The sequence below is a fragment of the Protopterus annectens genome, chromosome 2.part1, assembly GCF_019279795.1.
Source record: "Protopterus annectens isolate FY-2018-M chromosome 2.part1, PAN1.0, whole genome shotgun sequence".
In the NCBI taxonomy this organism is placed as follows: Eukaryota; Metazoa; Chordata; order Ceratodontiformes; family Protopteridae; genus Protopterus; species Protopterus annectens.
The window spans coordinates 1,745,300,120-1,745,324,700 of NC_056729.1; the positions used below are offsets into that span (position 1 = coordinate 1,745,300,120).

A 24,581-nucleotide genomic window follows, 5' to 3' on the forward strand; every position below is an offset into this window, starting at 1 on the left:
CCTGGAGGTGTGGGTATCCTTGATGAATATGGATACACCCCCTCCTTTTGTGGTGTGGTCTGGGTTTTGGGGCCGGAACGCATGATATGAGGTAAAACCTGATAGTGCCGGGGTCCTCTCAGGAGCCTTGAACCAGGTTTCAGTCACAGCACAGACATTGATGTTCTCCATACTGAGAAGGGCCTCGAGTGCGTGCATTTTGAGATTTACACATCTGGCATTAAGCAGCATTACCCTTAGTTTCTTCCCATTTTTCAGGGTGGTAGGTTTAGAATTTGAGCCTTGCCTAAAAAAGGCACTATGGGGTTGGCAAGAGCCTTAGCCAATATCCGGAATCCCAGGGGTGACAGGTGCAAGCTGTCCCTTGCGAAGCAGCGTGGCTTGTCAAGCATGTCATCCCAGGCAGACAGACACTGGATCCCCTTTGAATGACACCAGAAATTAAGTCAATTGTTAAAGCTGATCATCTTGTCTCTATGTTGTGGCATCATTCTTGGTGAAGGAAGGATGCTGCTCAGGGTCAGGGTCATACCTGCCTGGGCTACATAATCAAGCTCCTCTATGTCTCTTTTCATGTAGTCCAGGGAGGTACGTCTCAGGTCGTTCACACCAGCATGGACAATGACTGTGTCATATTTGTACTTGCTGTGGAGTGACCCGAGTGCTTGTGTTATGTGGCGGATTCTAGCGCCCGATAGGCAGCTTACTGTGACCCTCTCCTTGTTCAGCCTGGTGAGTGGGACGTCAGTGTGTCTGACTAGTATTAGTACCATTTTGGGTTTCTCCTGAAAAGAGGTAATTTGCCTAATGGGACTGACTGAGTCAACAATGTGTAATTAGATAAATAAATACACACACACACACACACACATATATATATATATATATATATATTTATATATATATATATATATATATATATATATATATTTATACACACACACACACACACACACACACACACACATATATATGTATAAATAGATATATAAATATATTTATACACACACACACACACACACACATTACACACATATTTTATATATATATATATATATATATATATATATATATACATATATATATATATATATATATATATATATATATATAATATGGGTCTACTACCGGAGATCGAAATCCAGTAGTAAATGCCCACTAATGCGAATGTGCACTTTCGCAAACACCACTTGAGTGAATGATTACGGACCTTAGGGTTAGGTCTTGGGTTAAGGATAGTGGATAGCTAGTAGGGCTATCCACTATCCTTAACCCAAGCCCTAACCCTAAGGTCCATGACACTATCCTTAACCCAAGCCCTAACCCTAAGGTCCATGACTACCGCACCACAGTGTAGGACATTGGCCATTCGTTCTAGTGGAGTTCACGAAAGTGCACTTTTGGTGAAGTGCACTTTCGCGTTAGTGGGCATCTACTACTGGATTTCGAAATAGTGTAATTTCGATCTTCAGTAGTGGACCCATATATATATATATATATATATATATATATATATATATAAAATAAAATATGGTATTAAGTGATTTGGTCATATTGAGTAATGTCACCAAATGAGCATGGTTGATGGTGATAAGTGCATTTAGGGACCTGGCCAATTCTGAACTACACCAGGGATCCATCATAACAGTGGGATGAGTATATGTACCTCTTTTGGCCAGTGCGTGCCCACCATAAAGCCCATCAGCCCTGGATCAATAAGCTGCTGACCTATACAAGGGTGGTAAGAGGTGTAAAAGGCTGCAGGACAAATGAGCTATGTAATGTTTGAGTGAGAAAGATTGGGAACATTGTAACTGATGTATAATATTTGCAAGTGGCAATGTGTCAGTATGTTTTGTGATGTAAAATGCTTGCAACTAGGATTGTGTCAGTATGATTTTTGTTTTCATTTATATAAATGTATGATTGCCTGTGTAGTAAGTGATGGTTTATTAAAGATGTTTCTTGTTTTAAAAAAAAAAGATAGGAATAGAATAATTTATGTAACATTGGTTGGGTTATATGATATATAGCAATGTATGTGAAGAATAGTGTTTATGTTAACATAGTTTGATTACTTTTATATGCATGTAAATTTTGCCTGTGTCACAAGTGATAATTCAATAAAGGTGTGTGAAAAAAATAAATAAATAGCCTGCTGTCCGGCAAGTGCCCAGTTTGGGTTACCTGAAATAGCTCCATTGAGTGAAAAAATTAACCTAGGAATTAAGGAAGTAGTTTAACACTCCAAAATTTAATTGTAAGACCTTTCATCCGAAAAAACATTTACTCGAACTTCATCAGGCAACAACTTTTTAAAACAATCAACTTCTTAAAATGCCTTCCCCTAAGTCATGTGACACAAAACTAACTATCCAAGTGGCTCAAGTTTAAATCGCATCACTTTTGTTTAAAAGGAATAAAATGTTCTTAATACATAAAAACCTTTTAGGTTGCCACTTCATTTATTTTTCCTTATTGTAATATACTAATTTTAAGTTATATGTATACTTAATGTATTCTTATTTAACATCTGTTGTATAGTTATTACTGATTATTTCTTTATTAACTGTTATGTAGTTATTCATAACAAATGCTACTCAATGCTAAAAGTCTTAACCTCAAAATGCACTCATTCGAGGCATTCCTTAAAATGGAGAACATCGACATCTGTGCAGTCAATTTTTTTTTATTAGCAGAATATTTTTATATAATTTTTTTATATTAGAAGAATACATTTTCTAGTGTTGTCAAGGGATGTTTATGTTTTGTATGTATACGTATTTAATATATATTTTTTAAGTATATATTTCTTATTTTTGATGTTTACATGTGTATTGTATATACCTTTAAATTTGGGCTAGGTGACTAGTATGTTCTGGTTTTAATTGGTCAATTTAAAATATGGTGTTACTGTATTAGCAGTTCTGCTAATATAAAAAATTGTTACATTGATAAAGGTCATTGAGATCAAAACCCATCTGTATTAAATGCAGGTTTCTCTACCATGCTGGATATTTTTGTTGTTTTAAAACTACTCATGTACCAACTCTTTTGCTCAACATTTTCTGGATTTCATAAATTCCAGTGCCTTGGATCAACTTATCCACACCCCCACCAGGGGTAGCAATATCCCAGACATGGTGATTACTAACATGGGCGATCGGTGTTCCACACCAGAGGTCACTTCCTTGTTGGTCAGATCCGACCACAAGCTAATCACCCTAGACATCCATATCCCGCCCCCACCCCCCTTTAGGGATACCACGATTAAAAACTTTCTCCAAAGCCAACTTCACGCTTCTTAAGACAGAAGAGGCAAGCTTCACCACACCCATGCAGACAGACAGTAGAGGTACGACTGCTGAATCCTAAACAAATGCACTTTATAAGCACTTACACGAGTGCATGCATCATGCTATCCCTAACAGAACCAAGATGCTATCCTCTAAAAAAAGGAAGCCAATCTGGTGTCCCCTGCCATAAATAAACTCTACAACAGAAGAAAGAAACTATTGCAAAAGAGAGTAAAATCCCATGATTGGAGAAACTCCCTGGTCAGCCTCAGTAAGAAGATGAGATCCCTCATAAAATCCTCCAGAGCTAGTTACAAAAACAAAATTGCCACTGAACTAAAGACAACCACAAAGCATCGTATGGCTATGTCAAAAATCTCAATGGCAACACTCAGATCTGTTCTGAGTTACAGCACAATGGCACTAAATATACAGAACCAACTGATATTGCCAACATCCTGACAGATAGGTTCAGTGCTAACTTTACCCCCCTCTCACCTCCTAAAGGGCCCATCTCTATACCGGAAGAATGCAAAGTTCCTGTAATCATGGCTGCACAGGTGAAAACCACACTCTCCAAAGCCAGGAGCACAGCATCCATGGGACCCATACCTCTCAACTGTCCCGGATTTTCAGGGACGTCCCTGATTTTGACTCAAATTTTAGCTCTGTCCCTCTTAATCCTTCCTAAAACTAGTGACTTTTGGAGGAAAGGTGGTGAATTACACTTAATAAATAATGACAATAATTAAGAGTTATAGATTTCTTTTACTTCAGAAAATGTGTATTAATTCATATGCTCTGATTCTGTCAATATTTCAAGTTAGTAGCACTAATATTTTAAGTGTCCCTGATTTTTTCTTGACTTGTTCCTGATTCTGTTGAAATTTGTCCCCGACTGGTTGAGAGGTCTGATGGGACCTGACAACATCCTAGGCTGCGTTCTACATGAACTATAGAACGAACTGGCTCCCCACCAAAGTACCATGTTCAGTCATAGCCTCACGTCAGACTTTGTGCCCACTGAATGGCGCACAGCGACGGTTATCCCACTCCACAAAGGGGGAGCCACCACAGACCCTGGGATCTACCGCCCCATTAGCTTGACAAGCCTGGTCTGCAAGGCCATGGAATGTATTGTCATGGAACTTATAAACAAAGACATTGGTAATCTCTAAACTCAGGACCCCACCTAGTTTGGGTGTGTAAAAGGCAAATCATGTCTCCTACACCTGATAGACTTCTCTGAAGCAGTCACCAAATCTGTAGATGAGGGTAAGGTGGTTTACACAGCCTATCTAGATCTCGCTAAGGCATCCAACACCATCCCCCACTCTGGAATTATTGATAAACTCATTAAACTAGGTATAAATCCCTATGTCACAAGATGGGTTGTCAACCGGTTGACTGACAGAACCGACATTGTGAAAGTAGCAGACTCCAAATCAGACTTCAGACCAGTGACAAGTGGAGTACCACAGGGTTCAGTCCTAGGTCCTCTTCTGTTTGGAATATACGTCTCTGAAGTACAGGCTAACACAGAAGGTCTTTGGCTAATGAAGTTCGCAGATGACTGCAAACTAGGAGCCATAATTGAAACTCCTAATGATGTGGACATCCTACAAAAGGGCCTCACTGTGACAGATCCCTGATGTGAAAGACATGGCCTCAAGCTCAATGCCAAAAAGTACATTGTCATCCCCTTTGGTAAAAACTCTGTATCCATGAACTACCACATAGGCGGTAGTCTACTTAACACCAAAATTGTGATGAGACCTTGGGACACAGGTGGACAGTAGTCTCTCCTTTCATAATCACATTGCCACAGTAATCAGGAAATCCTTTTACGTGGCACACCTCATCACAAAAGGTTTCTCATCCAGGAAAAAAGAGGTCATTGTTCCCCTCTACTCATCACTCATTAGACCCATTGTAGAGTACAGTGTCCCTTTTAGTATGTACCTCACAAGACATCTACAACAACTAGAAAGGCCGCAGAAATACCTCACAAGAGGATTACCGGCCTCAAACAGATGCCCTACGCAGACCATCTAAAAAACTCCAGCTTTACTCCATCGCATATCGCGTACTCAGAGGTGATCTCTGCCTAACATACAAAGCTATGTCAAACCCAGAGCTGATGGACATGCTCCACTTAAAGAAATCCCAATCCCACCGAGCTACACGCTCTAGGGACCTAAACCTTGTTACCACAATAAACAGAACATGCCGGTGGGATAGATTCCTGTCCCAGAGACTTCCCATACTCTGTAACAAAGTACCTTTCTATATCAAACAAAGCTCCTCATTAGTACTCTTCAAGAAAAATCTTGATGATTGGATGGGAGATAGGAAATTCACCCCGGGGATCACTTCTGTGGCTCTGCTCGACAGTGACAACAGGAAAATAATTTTCTTGGGTGACAAAAGCCAGGGTACCATTGGCTAGGCTTATATAGGCCCCAGGGCCAATAGCCTAGTACCTAACTATGAACAAAAATGAGACTTCAAGGTGACATGAATGCTTATGTATTTGCTTTATATGTTTTTAACCTTAAGAGCATTTTATTCCTTTTAAAAAAAAGTGATTGTTTTTGTGTATCATTCACCCTTAGTGGCTTTTCATCTTTTGAGTGAAAGCTGGATGTAAAACCAGTTAGCCAGCTAAACATAAAATAAGAATCTATGCAGTCCATGTTGGTTTACTGACAGGATGCAGCTTGGAAGTGAATGACCTGATGGTAAGGAGGAGACTGGACAGTCCATGTATCCAGTAGATAAAATGGAAGAGCAGTGCAGCAAAGCCACTTGGCTTAAGATCTAGAATATACTACTCAAGAGGAAGACAGGCTACACATGATGTGGGAACTGTGATAAGGGAGAGGCTTCAGAAGACATTGAGGGATGTCATAAGAATTAGACTAATGGCAGTCAGACTCCACTGTAATGATAAGTCCGTATCAGTAATCTCAGCGTATGCCCCACAGTAGGGTTGTGATAGTGAGAAAAAGAGTGCATTCAGGAAGCAGTTGTAGGGCCTGCTATATAAAGCAAGACAACATGAGTTGGTGTTGATAATGGATGACCTGAATACACATATTGGGACAGACAGAACAGGATATTAGGACTGCTTGGGTCCACATGGTTGAGGTTGCAGGAATGAAGAAGGATAGGTCATACATCTATCTAGATATATATGCTTCATTGATTTGTCCCCTCTGACCTATTTTCTGATGTACTCCATCACCAGAATGAACCGCAGTGAGCTCAGAGCTGAATCCTGATGCACACCCACTCCCACTGAGAATCCCTGTGTGAATCTGAACAGTGTTTGTACTTATGTCATTGGGTCCTTGTACGTAGCCTGCAGTAATTCTACCAAAATTTATGGGAAATGAAGCCATTTCAGGGCTGTCCAAATCAGCTTTCTTGAAACTTTGCCATATTCATTCTTTTTTCAAATCTGTGAATGTCCTCTTGGACTCTTCATTCATCTCCAGCTTCTTTTCCACCATCTGACTCACAGCATGCATCTGGTCAGTTGTGATGCATTCTGATCTGAATCTAAATGACTCATCTCCCATCCTAAGTACTACTCTTTGTATTCATTAATCAGTCACCCTTTCCAGAACTTTCATGGAATGTGACAGGAGTTTGATAACCTCTATACTGCCCACAGTTGTGAATGCCCCCTTTGTTCTTGTACACTATGTAAACACAAAGGTTATTCATATAGAATATGAATGGGTGGAACAGATTGGTGAAATGTTCTTTATTTGCCTTCAGAATCTCTGTTTCTGTGTTCTGTGTAAAATGAGTGCCTTTTGAACTTTCCTGACCATGTATGTGGGTCACATGTGAACAATGTGTTTAATATATGGATACAGTGTAACAGAACGGCTAAGGCTTTGAGCTGAAAAGCAGGAAGCATCTTATCAGCTTTATACCCCTTATATACCTTTAACTAGTTAACTGCTTTGTGCTTTTATGTTGCCATGGAGATGGGGATTTCTAGTTTTAGTAGTATGTCATATTTGATTAATTAAAAGTACTGTTGAATGTTTGCAGAGTTGAAAACTTATTTTTAGAATACAGTGATTTGAGGACGTACAGAGGTTTTCTTGGGAAAGAGCATATTCCAAATATACAAGAAGGTTATATCCTGCACATTTCAAGCATAGTAGATACATATCTGTTTCAGATTGTATAAGAAGTCTTGAAGTCTTGCCTGTGTGATCTTTGAGAGCAACAGAGATGTCTGTATCAAAATCAGAATGCGGAGTTTTCCCATAAATTACAAAGTAGCATCAGAATCATTAGCAGAGAGCCCATGAAAAGTGAATGTATACAAGCAAATGTTTTTCATTTTTCAGGCACGCAGAATGCCTTCCATCTGTGTCAGTATAAATATTCCATATAATATACTTAATAAATATAGTCAGAAAATTGTCATTGGCCATGTGTAATATGAGGTCATTTCTGGAATAGCTACAGTGGGAGTCAGAGAACGTAGAACCAAAGAATGGTTATGTGAAATGCTAACTTCCTGTCAGTAATCTTTTTTTCCCATGGCCTGCCAATTACTGCATCTGATACAAATACTAGGGATGGCATAATCCTGTAATTCATAAAAATAACCCGTTTTTGACATGTACTAATAGAGAAACCTGACCTTTTTCTGCATGAATGACTCTGTTCCAGAAAAAAATAAACTTCCAAACTGAATAGTTTATAGTGGTTGTTATTAGAGAAGAGAATATGTGAATATAAGCTTTAGCTGTTGCATCATGAAGGTTAAATATTAGGTCTTTAATCAATGTCACTCTGTTTTTGTTGCCTTAGGAATTTGCAGTTTTGGGAGCTGGTATTCAAGAGCAGATCTTTTTTGTACAAACAGGTAAGTTCATACTATTCTATTAATTTTAACACCGTTATTAAATTACCACATATAGGCACATTTACATTTATATAAAAATAATCAAACTGCATTAACAAGTTCACATTTACAAACATTATACTTCATACATATTGCTATATACCATGTAACCTAAGCAACTTGCATAAATCATTCAGTTCCTGCCCCTTTTTTTAAACAAGAAACATATTTATTAAACCATCACTTATGACATAAGCAATCATACATTTATATAAATGAAAACAAACCACACCGACACAGTCCTAGTTGCAAGCATTTTACATCACAAACCATACTGACACACTCCCAGTTACAAAGATTTTACATCACGTATAATCTACCCAGTCTTTTTCATTCAAACATTACATAGGTCATTTAAGTCCTGCCTGTTTTTAAACCTCATTCCTCACCTGCATTATTGTTCCCACAATTCCCATTTTTTCCTGTGTAGTTTGCTCCTTCCCTTTTCTAAAGATCACAATTCCAGTTGTTTTATCTCTGTTACTATATTCATTACTTCTAGGATAGTTACATACCGTTCTAATTTTTGTACATGAATTCGTATTAATAATTATTTTCATTATGAAAATGCATGTGCACACATGTATATGTATGTGTGTGTATATATATATATATATATATATATATATATATATATATATGGGTCTACTTCATTTCACCTAACTTCCAATTCACTGACTTTCATTTCACTGACCCCATTTCACTGAAATTTCATTTGACTGACACTTCATTTCACTGACAGTTCATTTGACTGACAAGTATTATTAGCAAGAAAATGGAATATGCCCTCTTCCACACTGAAGTGACCCTGGAGTTAGAATATATAGTTGGGGTGTGGGGGTGTGGGGCAGCCCCACTTCATTTCATATGATATTGTTAAGTTTTGATATAATATTGCTTAGTAAAAGAAAAGTAAGTGGGGCTTTTGCCCACCACACCGTTGCTAGGGCTGTGCTACACCCAACTATATATTCTAACTCCAGGGTCGCACTACAGTGGGGAAGGGGGCATATTCCATTTTCTTGCTAATAATACTTGTCAGTGAAATGAACTGTCAGTGAAATGAAGTGTCAGTGAAATGAAATTTCAGTCATTTGGTCTCAGTCAAATGGGAGTCAGTGAACTGGAAGTTAGGTGAAATGAAGTAGACCCATATATATAAATATATACATACACACATGAAGATATACAGAGAGAGAACTATAAATATATTCATACTATGTCTGTACATGGTCTCATTTAAATATTTCTATTAATCATTTTAATCAGCATAGTGTACATTGTCTTGCTTTGTTGGATGTGCTATTATTTGTCTGCCAGAAATGTCATAGATAGGAAATGGTGAGCTATGTGGCTTTGTAAAGGTAAGTAGGGTTTGTTTTAATAGTGAAGCTTTTGAAACCAGCATACACTTCAGCATTAGATGTAGGAGTGAATGTGCGAGTGTTTTCAGGCTAGGGTTAGAGTCAAGGCTTGGCAGGGGTCTAGAGTTAGTGTTTTGTGTGTATTTGTATTTGTTAAGCAATGTGAGTGTGTGTGCGAGTGTTTGGGGCTGAGAGATAGCGTAACAGCTAGGTTAGATGACAGCTGTAGTGTTTTGTGCATCTCCTGATCTGTGCATGGTGTGTGTGTGTGTGTGTGTGTGTGTGTGTGTGTGTGTGTGTGTGTGTGTGTGTGTGTGTGTGTGTGTGTGTCTGTCTGTCTATTGTGTAGAGGTACTGTTAGGGTAAGCTATTTTGGTAAGGTAATATATAGGGTTGAGGTTAGGGGCAGTGTCAGGGTTAGGGTTTGTGTTACTACACATGAGTATGTGGAATAGAAAGTCAAACACTCCTGCACATCCATGCTTGCGTTTGCAAACCCTAACACCGCAGCTGCCCCTAACCCCAACCCTGCACATTATTTTGCCAAAAAAAAAAAAACTTTCCTCTAACTGTATCACTTTTCAGAGAAATTATGTCAGACAGTTTTGTTTTCCCCTAGGTGAGTTATATCAAAAACGGAGCTTTTCTTCTCTTTTTGCAATTGGTGGTTTCATTTTCTTTTGTTTTTGGTCATAGTGAGTTTCAATATGCAAAAAACAATGTGTTAAGCATTAATGTTTCTTCACATTACTTTTAGGGAATATATTCTGTAGCTTTACACACACCCACATTTTTTTCTGTATAATTGTGTATATAACTGCCCCGATGGCTCTCCTTGCACCTTATGTTGGATCCTGCCGGTGCTACATATGTACATATCCAGTATCTGCATTCACAGGAGAGACAGTTTTGCAAGTAACTGCGTTACCATAAAGGTTGAGGAGGTATGCAGATCATCGTACTAGACATTGCCTGAGGGACAGAATTCTGTTTTTGGCTGCAAAATCAGCCAGTCACTCCCTGTTCCGTACCCCCTTGGTCCAATGATAAAAAGTATTCCTTAATTGTACTTGTGTTGTTTACACTGTTTAAGCATTATTGGTATTTTTTCGATATTTTAAAGCTATCTGTTCTGCCTGCTCTGGTTTTCCCACCAAGCAGTATTTCATTAACTGATCTGTTAACTGTTTAAATCATTCTTTAGAGCCTCCTGGATGAGGTTTTGCTATTTTAAACATTTTTTCAATGTCTTACTGTTATTTTTCTGCTGTGTTAAACATTCCCTAGTGTTTCCTACTGAAACTAGGGTAGCTAGTAGCTGTAGCATAGTCCAGATCCAGGCCTTCTTATGGAACTGTTTGTAGTGGTTTGTTTGTTCTGAGCATACTTTCCATGCCATCTTTGATTGGAAGAGGCCTATCTGCACCTTTGTGAAACAAGTGTGTTGTCTAGGGCTTGGAATAAGCATCCCCATTGGTCCTTTTGAATCTTTTTAGAGTTTTTTTTTCAAGTTTTAGCATCTGGTATTTAAGCCCTGCATTAGATTTTTACTTGTTTGCGTGTCACACAGCACCATGCACTACCTCACAATTGTGCGCCAAAGCCGGACAGCTAAATTCAACAAATCTTCCCTTAAAACCCAGGTAAAAATATCTATTCACTGAGCTCTTCTGTGATAGTTTCTGAAAAGCCACCCATAGTGATAACAGTCTTCATCCTAGCAGTATGAACAGTTGAACTACCCTTGTTTCTCCTGCCAACCTTGTTGACTTGGGTCACTTGAGGCAGTGTAGCAGTTGCCTCATGTACACAGATAACCCTGTACTAATAACACAATCTAGCATAGAGTGAGAGAGATGTATTTACACCAAGACTCTAGAATCCATGCTCTTGCTCTCTCAAAACAGTAACACTGAGAAGGTTGTCAACTCACCTACCGCTACATATTCACATAGCACCACTACTCATAAACATAGTACCCATCAAACATGTTCATCCACATACACTGAAGTTCTCTCGAAAAACTTACTGAAGCACCAGAGGCCTCCAAAACACAAGATTGCTACATCAAATAAAGTCTCCACAGCACCCATGATACATAGCAACACCAGTGTCTCACACACCAAGGCCGTAAGGCGTAACACTCAAAAAACAAAGTCATTGTAGACTTAAAAGTGAGGCATGCAGATGTTCCACTCACCAGGTTGGCTAAGGAGAAAGTCACGGTCAGCTGCCTGTCCGGTGCCAGGATTCATCAAATCACGAATGCCCTCAGGTTTCTCAGCAACAAGTACCATTATGAATCTGTCATAGTTCATGTTGGTGTGAATGACCTGAGACATACCTCATTGGACTATTTGAAGAGAGACTTGGTCAAGCTCTCTGAGTATGTGTCCCAGGCAGGTATGGCCCTAGCCTTTGAGCAGCATGCTACCCTCACCTAGAATGATGACACAGTATAAAAAAATGACTGATTTCAATAATTGGCTTAGTTTTGGTGTCATTCAAAGAGGAATCCAGTTCCTGTTTGCTTGGGAAGCCATGGTCAACAAACCTTACTGCTTTACCAGAGATGGTTTGAACTTGCCACCCCAAAGCTTTTAGCTGCTGGCAAATGCTTTTGCCTCCCCTATAGTGCCCTTTTAAGCAAGGTGTTGAAAACAACATTACCGATGTGAAATTAACCTATCTGAACAAAATAAGGGTCATGCTGATAAATGCTAAGAGCTTAAACCAAAAACTGAACTCTCTGGAAGTACTTCTATCACTAGAAGATGTAGATGTTTGTGCAGTCACAGAAGCCTGGTTTAAGGCCTCAGAGAGTACCCCGGCCCTGCAAGGCTATAGTGCCTTCCACACCTTTAGACCACAAAATGAATATGTGAAAACCAAAGGAGGCGGTGTAAATAAAAAAAAATAAATTCACCTCCTGTCTAGTTAGACTGGACAACTCCATGGAGTAAGACCCCCCATTCATTTCCTAGCCAGTTATACATCCCCTTTCATGGGTCACGACTCCCAGATAGGCTACTTAGCTAAACTGAAGACAATCCAAATTTTACAGAAGACACTGGTTATGGGGCATTTCAATTATCCCATCATCAACTAAGAAACATACTGTAGCCCAAACTCACTAGTACAGACGTTCCTTGATTTTGTGAATTCAAATGCCCTGGAACAAATTGTCCATATCAAGACAGGATGAACAAACATTCTAGATCTGGTCCACACCTGCATGTCAAACAGGTGCACTGCTGCAACTGTTGGACCCTCATTAGTTAAAACTGACCACAAATCAGTCTTCTTTGAACTGACACTAAAGCCAGAACTCACAAAGGGTGAAATCAGACTAAAAAACATCACCAAGGCAAACTATACTCTCCTGGGTGAAGATATAAATGCAAACCAAGCCCCACCCCAAGCTGGAAGTGGTAACTACACCGAAGCTTACACTAAACCCCTGTACAATCATTTGCATAAGTGTGTAAACTTGGCTATATCAGATAGAATCAAAGCCAGAGCCCCAGGCAAAAACAAGTTGCCATGCTGGACATCCAGCATCAAGAAACTGTACAATAAACACAGGAAGTCGTTGTCCAAGAAAACAAAGGCAAAGCCCCAACAATGGAAAAGCACCCTTCTCAGCCTCAGCAGGCAAATAAGATGACGTGTCAAATCCTCCAAGAGCTCGTTTGAGAAAAAACTAGCAAGTACTGCCATAGATAACCATAAGCCCTGTTAGAGCTACATATGTAACCTAAAAGGTAGGGCCCAACCATGTGCAGAATTAGTGGCCAACGCTATCACACACACTGACCCACAGAGATAGCAAACCTGCTAGCGGATAGGTTTGGAGAAAATTTCACTCCCTTATCCCCTCCTAACTTGCAACAAACCCTCCCCCAAACCTCCCTTCCACCTTACATATCTGAAGAGCAGGTCCTCAAAGTCTTGTCAAGAGCAAAAAAACATGGCTTCTTTGGGACCAGATGATATCCCAGACTGTCTTCTAAACAGGCTTGAACTGCCATCACTACTAAGTACCCTTTTCATTCATAGCCTAACCACAGGCTTTGTTCCTGCAGAATGGAGAACAGCAGCAGTTATTCCCCTCCACAAAGGTGGCCTAGCAACAGACTTGGGGAATTATAGACCCATAAGCCTGACCAGCCTCATCTGTAAGGCCATGGAATGCATCATTATGGATCTCATAAATAAAGACATAGGTGACCTCCAAACCTGGCTCCCACCCAATTCGACTTCGTGAAGGGCAGACCCTGCCTGTTAAATCTGATGAATTTCTTTGAAAGTGTGACCAAGGACATTGGTGGGAGCAGCTCTGTGTGACACAGCATACCTCAACTTGGCAAAGGCTTTCTACACAATCCCACATTCAGGCATTATCGATAAACTTAGCAAACTGAATGTAATCCCGTTCGTTGTAAGATGAGTTGCCAACTGGCTCACAAACCGGACACACTATTAAAGTGGGTGACTCTACATCAACCAGCAGACCTGTTACCAGCAGGGTGCCTAAGGGGTCAGTGATGGGCCCCCTACTGTTTGATGTATACTTCTCAGAAGTTCAGGTTGAAGCTAAGGGGTTGTGGCTGACCAAGTCTGCAGATGACTGCAAACTAGGTTCAGACATTAAATCCCCAAAAGATGTCAATATACTATAGGAGGGTCTCACGCAGACCAATGACTGGTGTGTTAGTCTGGATCTCAAACTGAATGCAAAGAAATGCAGCATCATTCCCTTCGGCACAAACAATGTCCCTTCACACTACCAAATCAACAACAATACCCCGACTACCAAAGAAGTGATAAGGGACCTGGGATCACAGGTTGACTGCAACCTTAACTTCGACCACCACGTGTCTGCCGTAGTAAAGAAAACTTTCCAAATAGCACACTTGATTAGTAAAGGTATCTCCTTGAGAGTAAAAGAGGTTATAACTCCCTTATACTCAGAACTTAGCCAGCCCATAATTGATTATAATGCCCCATTCAGCATGTAATGTACAAAGCACCTGCAGCAAATTAGAGAGACCTTAGAGGTATCTAACAAACAAGATCAAGGGCCTCCAGCATATGCCTTACGTGGACCGATTATAATCCCTGTCTCTATACAGTACTCGATAGTAAAATTGTGAAGCATTCCACAGTGTTCCCATACAGTATAGACTTCTTAGGGGAGACTTATGCGTGGCCTACAGAGCAATCCAAGATGCAAACCTAATAAACTTACTGCATATCCGTAAATCAAATGGGTCTAGGGCTACCTGGTCCAGGGACTTAAATATGGCCTGCAACATTGAACTGATCGAAGGAAGGACACTGAGGAAACTCGGAGCTATAATATATAACATTAAGTATCCTGTTTTTTGTTTATTTTGTTCTTTATTTCTTTGTTATTTATAGCACTTTGTTTACTGTGTATTTTTTAGCTAGTTTCACTGTGTGTGAGGTATTAACTGGAAATTGTCCACCTTTATTAAGCATCTGTTGGGTTGTTTGTTTCTGATAACTGGTTACAGTAAACTCTTTTTTTTCTAGAGGCTCCTTTAGCTGTTTAAAACTTTCATTTAAAGGCTCACTGCTGCTTTTCAGCTGTGAAACATTTCTGCAGTTTGTTCTAAGTAGTGGGGATATTTGTAGCATTTCTATATTCAGGCTTATATTTGGGCCTAGTGTTTGTGGAGGCTGTGTGTCTGAGCACATATTCAGAGACATTGGTTTGGCCAAAGCCATCAGGCATTTCTGTGAGAGAATTGTTTGAGGTCATTGGCTGACTGAGGTCACCTGGACTACAGCTTAGACTAAGCACCTCATTGGTTCTTTTGAGATTTCTTTCTTAAAAGCTGTCTCAGGTTTCAACTTTCTGTTACCTAAGAAGTTCAGTTGTGAATGCTCTGCCATTTCACAGTGAACTGATTGAAGGAAGGACACTGAGAAAACTCGGAGCTATAATATATAACATTAAGTATCCTGTTTTTTGTTTATTTTGTTCTTCATTTCTTTGCTGTTTATAGCACTTTGTGTACTGTGTATTTTCTAGCAAGTTTCACTGTGTGTGAGGTATTAACTGGAAATTGTCCACCTTTATTAAGCATCTGTTGGGTTGTTTGTTTATGATAACTTGTTGCAGTTAAACTCTTTTTTCTAGAGGCTCCTTTAGCTGTTTAAAACTTTCATTTAAAGGCTCACTGCTGCTTTTCAGCTGTGAAACATTTCTGCAGTTTGTTTCCCACCCTCCCTCCCTGCTGGTATAGTGTTTATAGTTGGTGGCTTTGCAGTTGCCCGCCCCTAGTGTAAATTTGATCTGGGACCCTCCTCCCAGTCTAGTGTCATTACCTCATTCTACCCAGTACAGGGAGAGCATTTGAGAAGGCCAATCAGCTTAGTTTCGGCTACTCCTTTCTCTCTTTTCACTAAAAAAAAAAAATGTATCTGCTTTTACTGTATTTGTGTTTTTTCCTACTTTATTTTGCTTTTGCGTCATCTTAAAAGTACTCAGTTGTATTTATTACTGCTTAGTGTAACTTATTCTAAGCCTTTTAGTTTAAGCACTTGGGCTTTAGACCAGTTGTTTTACATTAGGAAGGTCTGTGGGCTGCACTGTGGTGGCAGGACAGGTAGCTTACATCCTTCTAAGTTGGGAACTGCTGACTGAGGGCTCAGTGTCTGTTACTCTAAAAGTGTATTAATTCTGGTTTAAGCACTTGGGCTTTCAGGCCAGTTATTTTACATTAAGAGGGTTCGTGGTCTGCACTCTTGTGGGAGGAGAGGCTGGACTCTGCCTTTCTGAGCTGGGAATTTCTGGTTAAAGGCTTATAGTGCCTGCATATTTTAACTGTTTCTTACTGTAATTGGTACACCTTGTTTGCTGTAGCATAGACTAGATCCAGGCCTGCTGAATCTAGCTTTGTTTGTATGCTTGTTGTTTGTTTGCTTGTTATTTCCCTGAAAAGCTAATTCCATCTAAAACGCGGCTTTTCAGCACTTCTGTGGATCCCTAGTGATATCTGCATTGCTTACTGTACTTATTTCCTTGTTTCACTTGAAAGAAAGTTACTGTTTGTCATTCTTACATTTAAGTTACCTGGCACTTGCTCACTAAAGCAATTATATAAGTCAGCACTAAAAAATTAAAAGCACTACACCCACACAAACTCCCCCTGAAGTACCTTGCTCCCCATTGGCCATTTTTTTCAATTATAAAGAAATTCCCAATACTATTCTAGCATGTCCAAAGGTCAGTTGTCAATCTCCTCTCCAGTCCAGCTGGTGAATCTGGGAATCTTGAGGCAATGTTACAACTGCCTCATGTACACAGACAACCCTCTCCTCCTCCCAACAAATTCCAACACATGTGAGAGATGCAACCATATAGCCAAACTGGAGGCTAAGCTCTCTCAACTCAGTAGTGGCGTAACCAGTCAGGAGGAGAAGGAAACCACACTCACTACAATTCCAGTCTCACATAGACCTACCACGACAGCAAACCAAACACATAAACACACAAAAACATACTTGGAGGCTCTAAATAAAAATCTGCCTAAGCAGCAGAGACCTCCAAAGCAGACACCCAAGCAACCGCTACCCCAAAACAATACACGTGCAACACATAGCTCACAAAGCCAGTGTGCCGAACAGTCACAGCCCTTAAGGCTAAACAACACACCTGATACACTTGTAATAGGTGACTCTATCATCAGGCACACTGACGTCCCACTCACCAGGCTGAACAAGGAGAAGGTCACGGTGAGCTGCCTGTCGGGCGCTAGGATCCGCCACATAACACAAGCACTCAGGTCACTCCAAGGCAAGTACAAATATGACTCAGTCATTGTCCATGCTGGTGTGAATGACCTGAGACGTACCTCCCTGGACTACATGAAAAGAGACATAGAGGAGCTCTCTGAGCATGTAGCCCAGGCCGGTATGACCCTGACATTGAGTAGCATCTTACCCTCACCAAGAATGATGCCACAGTATGAAGACAAGATTATCAATTTCAACAATTGGCTTAAGTATTGGTGTCATTCAAAGGGGATCCAATGCCTGTCAGCCTGGGATGACATGCTCGACAAGCCACGATGCTTCGCTAGGGACGGCTTGCACCTGTCACCCCTGGGCTTTCGGATATTGGCAAAGGCTCTTGCTACCCCCATAGTGCCTTTTATAGGCAAGGCTCAAAAGACAAACCCACCTCCATAGGTATCACAAGGGATAAGAAACTAAGAGTAATGCTACTCATCGCCAGAAGTCTAAACCTCAAGATGCACGCACTCAAAACTCTCCTTAGCACGGAGAACATCGATATCTGTGCAGTAACAGAAACTTGGTTCAAGGCTCTCGAGAGCACCCCAGCATTACCAAGTTATACCTCATACCATGCTTTTCGGCCCCAAAACTTGGACCGAACCACAAAAGGAGGGGGAGTATCAATATTCGTCAAAGATACCCACACCTCCAGGTTGGTGGCACAGCACGAAGCATCAGAGACTATCCATGTGCAACTAACAGTGGGTAAAACTGCCTTCCAGTTTATAGCCTGCTACAGACCACCCTCCCAAACCCAGGAACCCCACTCGGCCTTCCTGAGAACACTGGAAAATATGAAGGTCTCTCCAAACACCATTATATTGGGTGACTTCAACTACCCAACCATAGACTGGGAGCATTACTCTAGCTCCAACACCCTAGCCCAAAGGTTCCTAGAATTTATAATCTCAAATGCTATGGAACAACTTGTTACCACTCCCACAAGAGGGAAAACATACTGGACCTGATCATCACCAACATGGGGACTCTTTGCTCCAGACCAGAAGTGTATCCCTCACTGGTAAGATCAGACCATAAACTAATCTCACTGGATATTCACATCCCGACCCCACCCCATGCCCAGAAAACCACAGTGAAAAACTTCTCTAAAGCAAATTTCACACTCCTCAAAACCAAGGTGGAATCCTTCAAAGCCCGGCCTGTGGATAATCGGCCCAGACTGCAAAATCCTTTATAAACGCATTCTATGAACACCTTCAGGAATGCATGGATCATGCAATCCCAAATAAAACCAAGACCCAATCCTCCAAAGGCAGATGTCCTGTCTGGTGGACCCCAGCCATAACAAACTATACAATAGAAGGAGGAAGCTACTACATGATAGAGCAAAATCCCAAAAAGGGAAGGCATCTCTGATCAGTATTAGCAAAAACTACGGGCACTCATAAAATCGTCTAAGGCCAGCTTCGAGAGAAAAATTGCACAGGACACTAAGGATAATCACAAGGCTTTCTTTAGTTATGTTAGGAACCTGGGTGGGAATTCCCAGATATGCTCAGAATTAGTCCAAAATGACAAAAATACACGAACCCACAGACATTGCCAACATCCTAGCTGACAGGTTCAGCGCAAACTCCCCCCCCCCCCCCAAAAGGCTAATATCTATCCCAGCAGAGTGCTGTCCCCCTGACATCTCAGATGCTCAGGTAAGAGCTGCCCTCTCCAAAGCAAGAAACACAGCATCAATGGGACCAGATGGTGTCCCGGGCTGCGTCCTACATGAACTCCAAGAAGAGCTAAATCCAAACCTAAAACTACTGTTCAATCTCAGCCTTACTACAGGATATGTACCCAAAGAGTGGCGTACAGCAACAGTGGTCCCTCTCCACAAAGGTGGTGCCTCAACGGATCCTGGAAACTATCACCCCATAAGTCTCACTAGCTTGGTCTGCAAAGCTATGGAAAGGATCATCATGGACCTTATAAATAAAGATATTGGGGACCTAAAGACACTGGATCCTACCCAGTTCGGCTTTGTTAAGGGCAGATCCTGCCTCTTGAACCTGGTCAATTTCTTTGAAACAATCACCAAGGCCATTGACAAGGGGAAGGTGGTCCACACAGCCTACCTGGACCTCGCAAAAGCCTTTGACACAATACCCCCACTCGGGCATTATAGATAAGCTCACCAGCTTAAATATAAACCCCTATGTCACTAGATGGGTTGCAAACTGGCTCAAGGACAGAACCCACATGGTTAGAATAGCTGGAGCCATGTCAGACTCCAAACCAGTTACAAGTGGCGTCCCACAAGGCTCAGTCCTGGGACCTCTCTTGTTCAGTATATATTTCACGGAGGTACAGGCCAACATGGAAGGACTGTGGCTGACCAAGTTCGCAGATGACTGCAAACTGGGTGCCATAATAGACTCTCCAGCCGACACAAGCATCCTCCAAAAGGGCCTCATAGAAACAGACAACTGGTGCCAGAGCCATGGCCTCAAGCTAAAAGCCAAAAAGTGTATAGTCATCCCCTTTGGCAAAAACAAAGTGCCCACAAATTACCACATAGGTGGTAATCCATTAAGTACAGAAGAAGTAATTAGGGACCTGGGGACCCAAGTTGATAGCAATCTCTCATTTGACAACCACGTGGCCAAAGTGGTTAGAAAAACATTTTATATAGCCCACCTAACCATGAAGGGATTCACATCTAGATCAGGGGAGGTCATCGTGCCTCTTTACTCATCCCTCATCAGGCCCATAATTGAGTACAATGCCCCTTTTGGGATGTACCTTACCAGACCCCAAAAGTACCTCACCAAGAGGATCAAGGGGCTCAAACAGATGCCGTATGCTGCCCGGTTAAAGAAACTCCAGCTCTACTCAGTGGCATACCGCCTGCTCAGAGGCGATCTGTGCCTGACGTATAAAGCCATGTCCAACCCGGAATTAATGGACATGCTGCACCTCAGAAAATCCAAATCCCATCGAGCTACGCGCTCGAGGGACTTGAACCTCAGCACTGAAATAAATAGGACATGCTGGAGGGACAGATTCATAACCCAGAGGCTCCCTTCACTCTGGAATAAAATCCCAGTCCAGGTTAGGCAGAGTCCCTCATTGACTCTCTTCAAGAGGAATCTTGATGAGTGGATGGGAGATCGTAGGTTTACCCCGGGTATCACTTCTGTGTCACTGTTAGACAGAGACACTGTATACTAACCTTGAAAAAGGGCATAGCAAAATTAATTTAATATGGGTGGCGAAAGCCATACACACTGTGGCTAGACTTATAAATGCCCTAGGGCAGATAGCCTAGTATGAACCTATGAACCTATGAACTTAAATATGACTTGCTGGAGGGACAGATTTATCTACCAGTGACTACCTCTTCTTTGGAACAAGCTACGAATTCATGTGAAACAAAGCACCTGCGTGACACTGTTCAAGAGGAACCTGGACGAGTGGATGGGGCACCATAAATTCTTACCGAGGATAGTGCCCACAACCCTCCTGGACATTGGCAGTCATCACTAAATGCAATATTGGGTATTGACTATCACTTCTATGGTATTACGTTAGGTTGAAATGACTAGGTTTAAAATGACCTCCAGGTTGATAGCCCAGTAATCTTCTATGATCCTATGTTACTAATGAAGACAAAGTTCTACTTACTGCTTTGTGTGTGGACTGTGTATTGTATGGATACACTGTGAACTATGGGAACATTATGGAATGATGTGGTACATTCTAGAAAGCTGTATGGTAACCATTAATAATTTTGTACAGGAATGCTATACAATACTGTAGAATACCGTATGGGAACATTGGAATGTTGTACAGGTACACTGTGGAATACTGTATGGGATCACTGTGGAATGCTGTACAGGTAGACTGTGGAATACTGTATGGGTTCACTGTGGAATGCTGCACAGGTAGACTGTGGAATACTGTATGGGAACACTGTCGAATGCTGTTCAGGTACACTATTGAGTACTGTATGGGAACACTGAGGAATGCTGTGCAGGTAGACTGTGGAATACTGTATGGGAACATTGTGGAATGCTGTAGATGTACACTATTGAGTACCGTATGGGAACACTGAGGAATGTTGTACAGGTAGACTATGGAGTACTGTATGGAAACATTGTGAAATCCTGTACAGGAACACTATTGAGTACCATATGGGAACACTCTGGAATACTTTACAGGTACACTATTAAATATTGTATGGGAACACTGAGGAATGCTGTACAGGTAGACTGTGGAATACTGTATGGGAACACTGTGGAATACTCTACAGATACATTACAGAATACTGTATGGGAACACTGTGGAATGCTGTACAGATACCCTATGGAATACTGTATGGGAGCACTGTGGAATGCTGTACAGATACACAATAGAATACTGTATGGGAACACTGTGGAATGCTGTACAGATACACTATAGAATACTGTATGGGAACACTGTGGAATGCTGTACAGATACACTATAGAATACTGTATGGGAACACTGGGGAATGCTGCACAGATACACTATAGAATACTGTATGGGAACACTGGGGAATGCTGCACAGATACACTATAGAATACTGTATGGGAACACTGGGGAATGCTGCACAGATGCACTATATAATACTGTATGGGAACACTGTGGAATGCTGCACAGATGCACTATAGAATACTGTATGGGAACACTGTGGAATGCTGTGCAGATACACTATAGAATACTGTATGGAACACTGTGGAATGCTGTACAGATACACTATAGAATACTGTATGGGCACACTGTGGAATGCTGTACAGATACACTATAGAATAGTGTATGGGAACACTGTGGAATGCTGTACAGATACACAGTGGAATGATCTACTCTTAGGCTGTTAAATCCTGTTTGTGTGCACTGTGGAATGCTTTCTAGGAACACTGTGTACTGGTTATTTATTTAGTTGTCTTTGTTTACCAGGAAAGTCTGACTCAGTAGAGGCCGAGGGAGAAACGTTCCATAATTAAATTGCATGTGGTTCATACGGTAGCAATCATTTTTGATGTACATAATTCACAAATAAGTAAACAGAGATTTACATGCGTTTAATACAATCCTACGACAAATGAAAATTACAAAGTCCGATCAGTGCACTAAGTTCTGGTTTACATTGACTGCTTTTGCTTCACCATTGGTTCCAGTTCCTGGAGTTTTTCTACAAAAGAAAATTGAATATAAAGAGTAAAGTCGATACGTTAAATATCTTGAGGATAAAAAGGAGTTGCAAAAAGGAAATTATTAGTGGAATATTGTTTTTAGGTAGATGGATCAGATGGGAAGAAATAGTATTGGTTACAGACATATAGGCAATGGTGTTTTGTTTAATTTTATGGCAAAAAAAATATTTCTGTGTTTGTTGGATTTTCTGTTTTTTTGCCTCCAGATCTCCTTGCAGAAGAGTGAATTAGCCAGAGACTTTGTTGTTTAGTAGTAGTTTAATTTGCACTTGAGAGCTACATTTGCTGCGCTTTTGCATTACCAAATTCCAGAATCATCCATCTTGTGGCAGAAGGTGTTTATCTGATCTCTATGAGTTGTGAAGCACTCAGGAGAACTCGAAGTGCGGTGATTTATTAGCTAGAGGGCATAGGAGACAGTTTTTTGAAGCTTTATTCTCTGCTATAAATCAGGAGTGTTTGCAAGGCCCGGGGCTTACTTCTGCTGAGCTCAGCAATGTGTTTCAAGTGTTTCATCTGTATCCAGAGCCATCCAGGCTAATGTAAGAGTATTTTCTTTATTTACTGCACTTGTACTTGCTTTATACAGTGATAGTTACTGTTTTTGAGCATTTTTTAAGCATTTATTTACTTTTCTGGCAAAAAAAAAAATCACCATTTGTTTGTTGACTTTTTCTAGTTCTGTTTGCCACCGTATCGCCTAGCAGAAGGTTGAATTAGCCCAGGACTTAGGTATTTTTTAGTTTGTTGTTTAATCTGCACCTGAGAGCTCCTTTTGCTGTGGTTTTACATTAAGAAATTCCAGGATCAGACATTTTGCGGTAGAAAATGTTTACCTGGTCTGTTCTGAGGTAGAAAGCACTCCAGGGAGCTAAAAATGTGGTAGTTTATTGGCCAGACAGCATAGATCAGCGTTCAAGCTTTTTTTCTCTGCTATAAGTCAGGTGAGTCTGTGAGGAGCTGCTCCCAGACAGTGGTAGTTAACAGTGCCCTGTATAGTGGCAAACTCCTACACAGTAAAATTGCCCCATAAAGATAGGATTAGGACTGAAATCTGTTAAACAACTTGGCATTGTGCAGAATTAAGCTTAGAGCAGCTGTCTTCTGCATTGAGTAACACTACCATATCCTAGCACTATATAACATCTTGCCTTTACCCCAAAAAATTACCCTAGGAGACACTTGTTAAAACTCAATCCTTAATCCTAAACAGCCATCCCTGTTAAAGGATTGGATACCATGGATATGCAATTTTCTAATGTGTCTGCAGCCAGCTTTGTAGATTTGGCCATCCTAAGGCAATGCATCAGTTGTATCATGTTCTCAGACAACCAGTTAATCATTAAAGAAAATAACGCACTAAGCAAGAGGTGAAAATGCACAACTTCCTTGGTGGCCAAAGTATACAAATGATGTTGTAAAGAATAGCCACACTACAGCCCTCGCACATATCACTGTCCACACACGCAGATTGTCTTTTGCCGAGGCATTTAAAAGAACCCATCGCAAATATGAAAGACCTTCAAAGCCATCTAATAGCAACACTGTTCTTCAGTAGTCAGTAAAACACACACCAAAGGCCTACACCTAATGGGCACCCAAGACCAAAGCCCATAAGGCAAGCATACACTTTACCTAACACTCTTGCCATTGATACTATTGCCATTGCAAACTGGGAGCCATTATTAAATCCTCAAATGATGTGAATATTCTACAAAAGGGCCTTACAGAAACAGATGCCTGGTGGCAAAGCCATGGGCTCAAGCTTAATGCCAAGAAATGTATAGTCATCCCCTTTGGAAAAAAACATGTACCCATGAACTACCACATAGGTGGCAGTACACTAAACACTGAAAGTGTGATAAGAGACTTGGGGACACAGGTGGACAGTGGTCTCACCTTCGATAACCACATCGCCACAACAGTCAGGAAATCCTTCTATGTGGCACACCTCATCACTAAGGGC

At 40.9% G+C, this 24,581-nt stretch overlaps 1 protein-coding gene across 2 annotated transcripts in view; it reads left to right on the forward strand.

Moving 5' to 3' along the window:
* The window catches only part of PUSL1 (pseudouridine synthase like 1), an 873,916-nt gene that overhangs the window by 662,328 nt on the left and 187,007 nt on the right, over window positions 1–24,581 (forward strand). For both annotated transcript variants that reach the window (XM_044063203.1, XM_044063204.1), the window contains exon 6: window positions 8,139–8,193. In XM_044063203.1, the coding sequence (XP_043919138.1) occupies window positions 8,139–8,193 (55 nt within the window). The remainder of the gene's footprint in view (window positions 1–8,138; window positions 8,194–24,581) is intronic.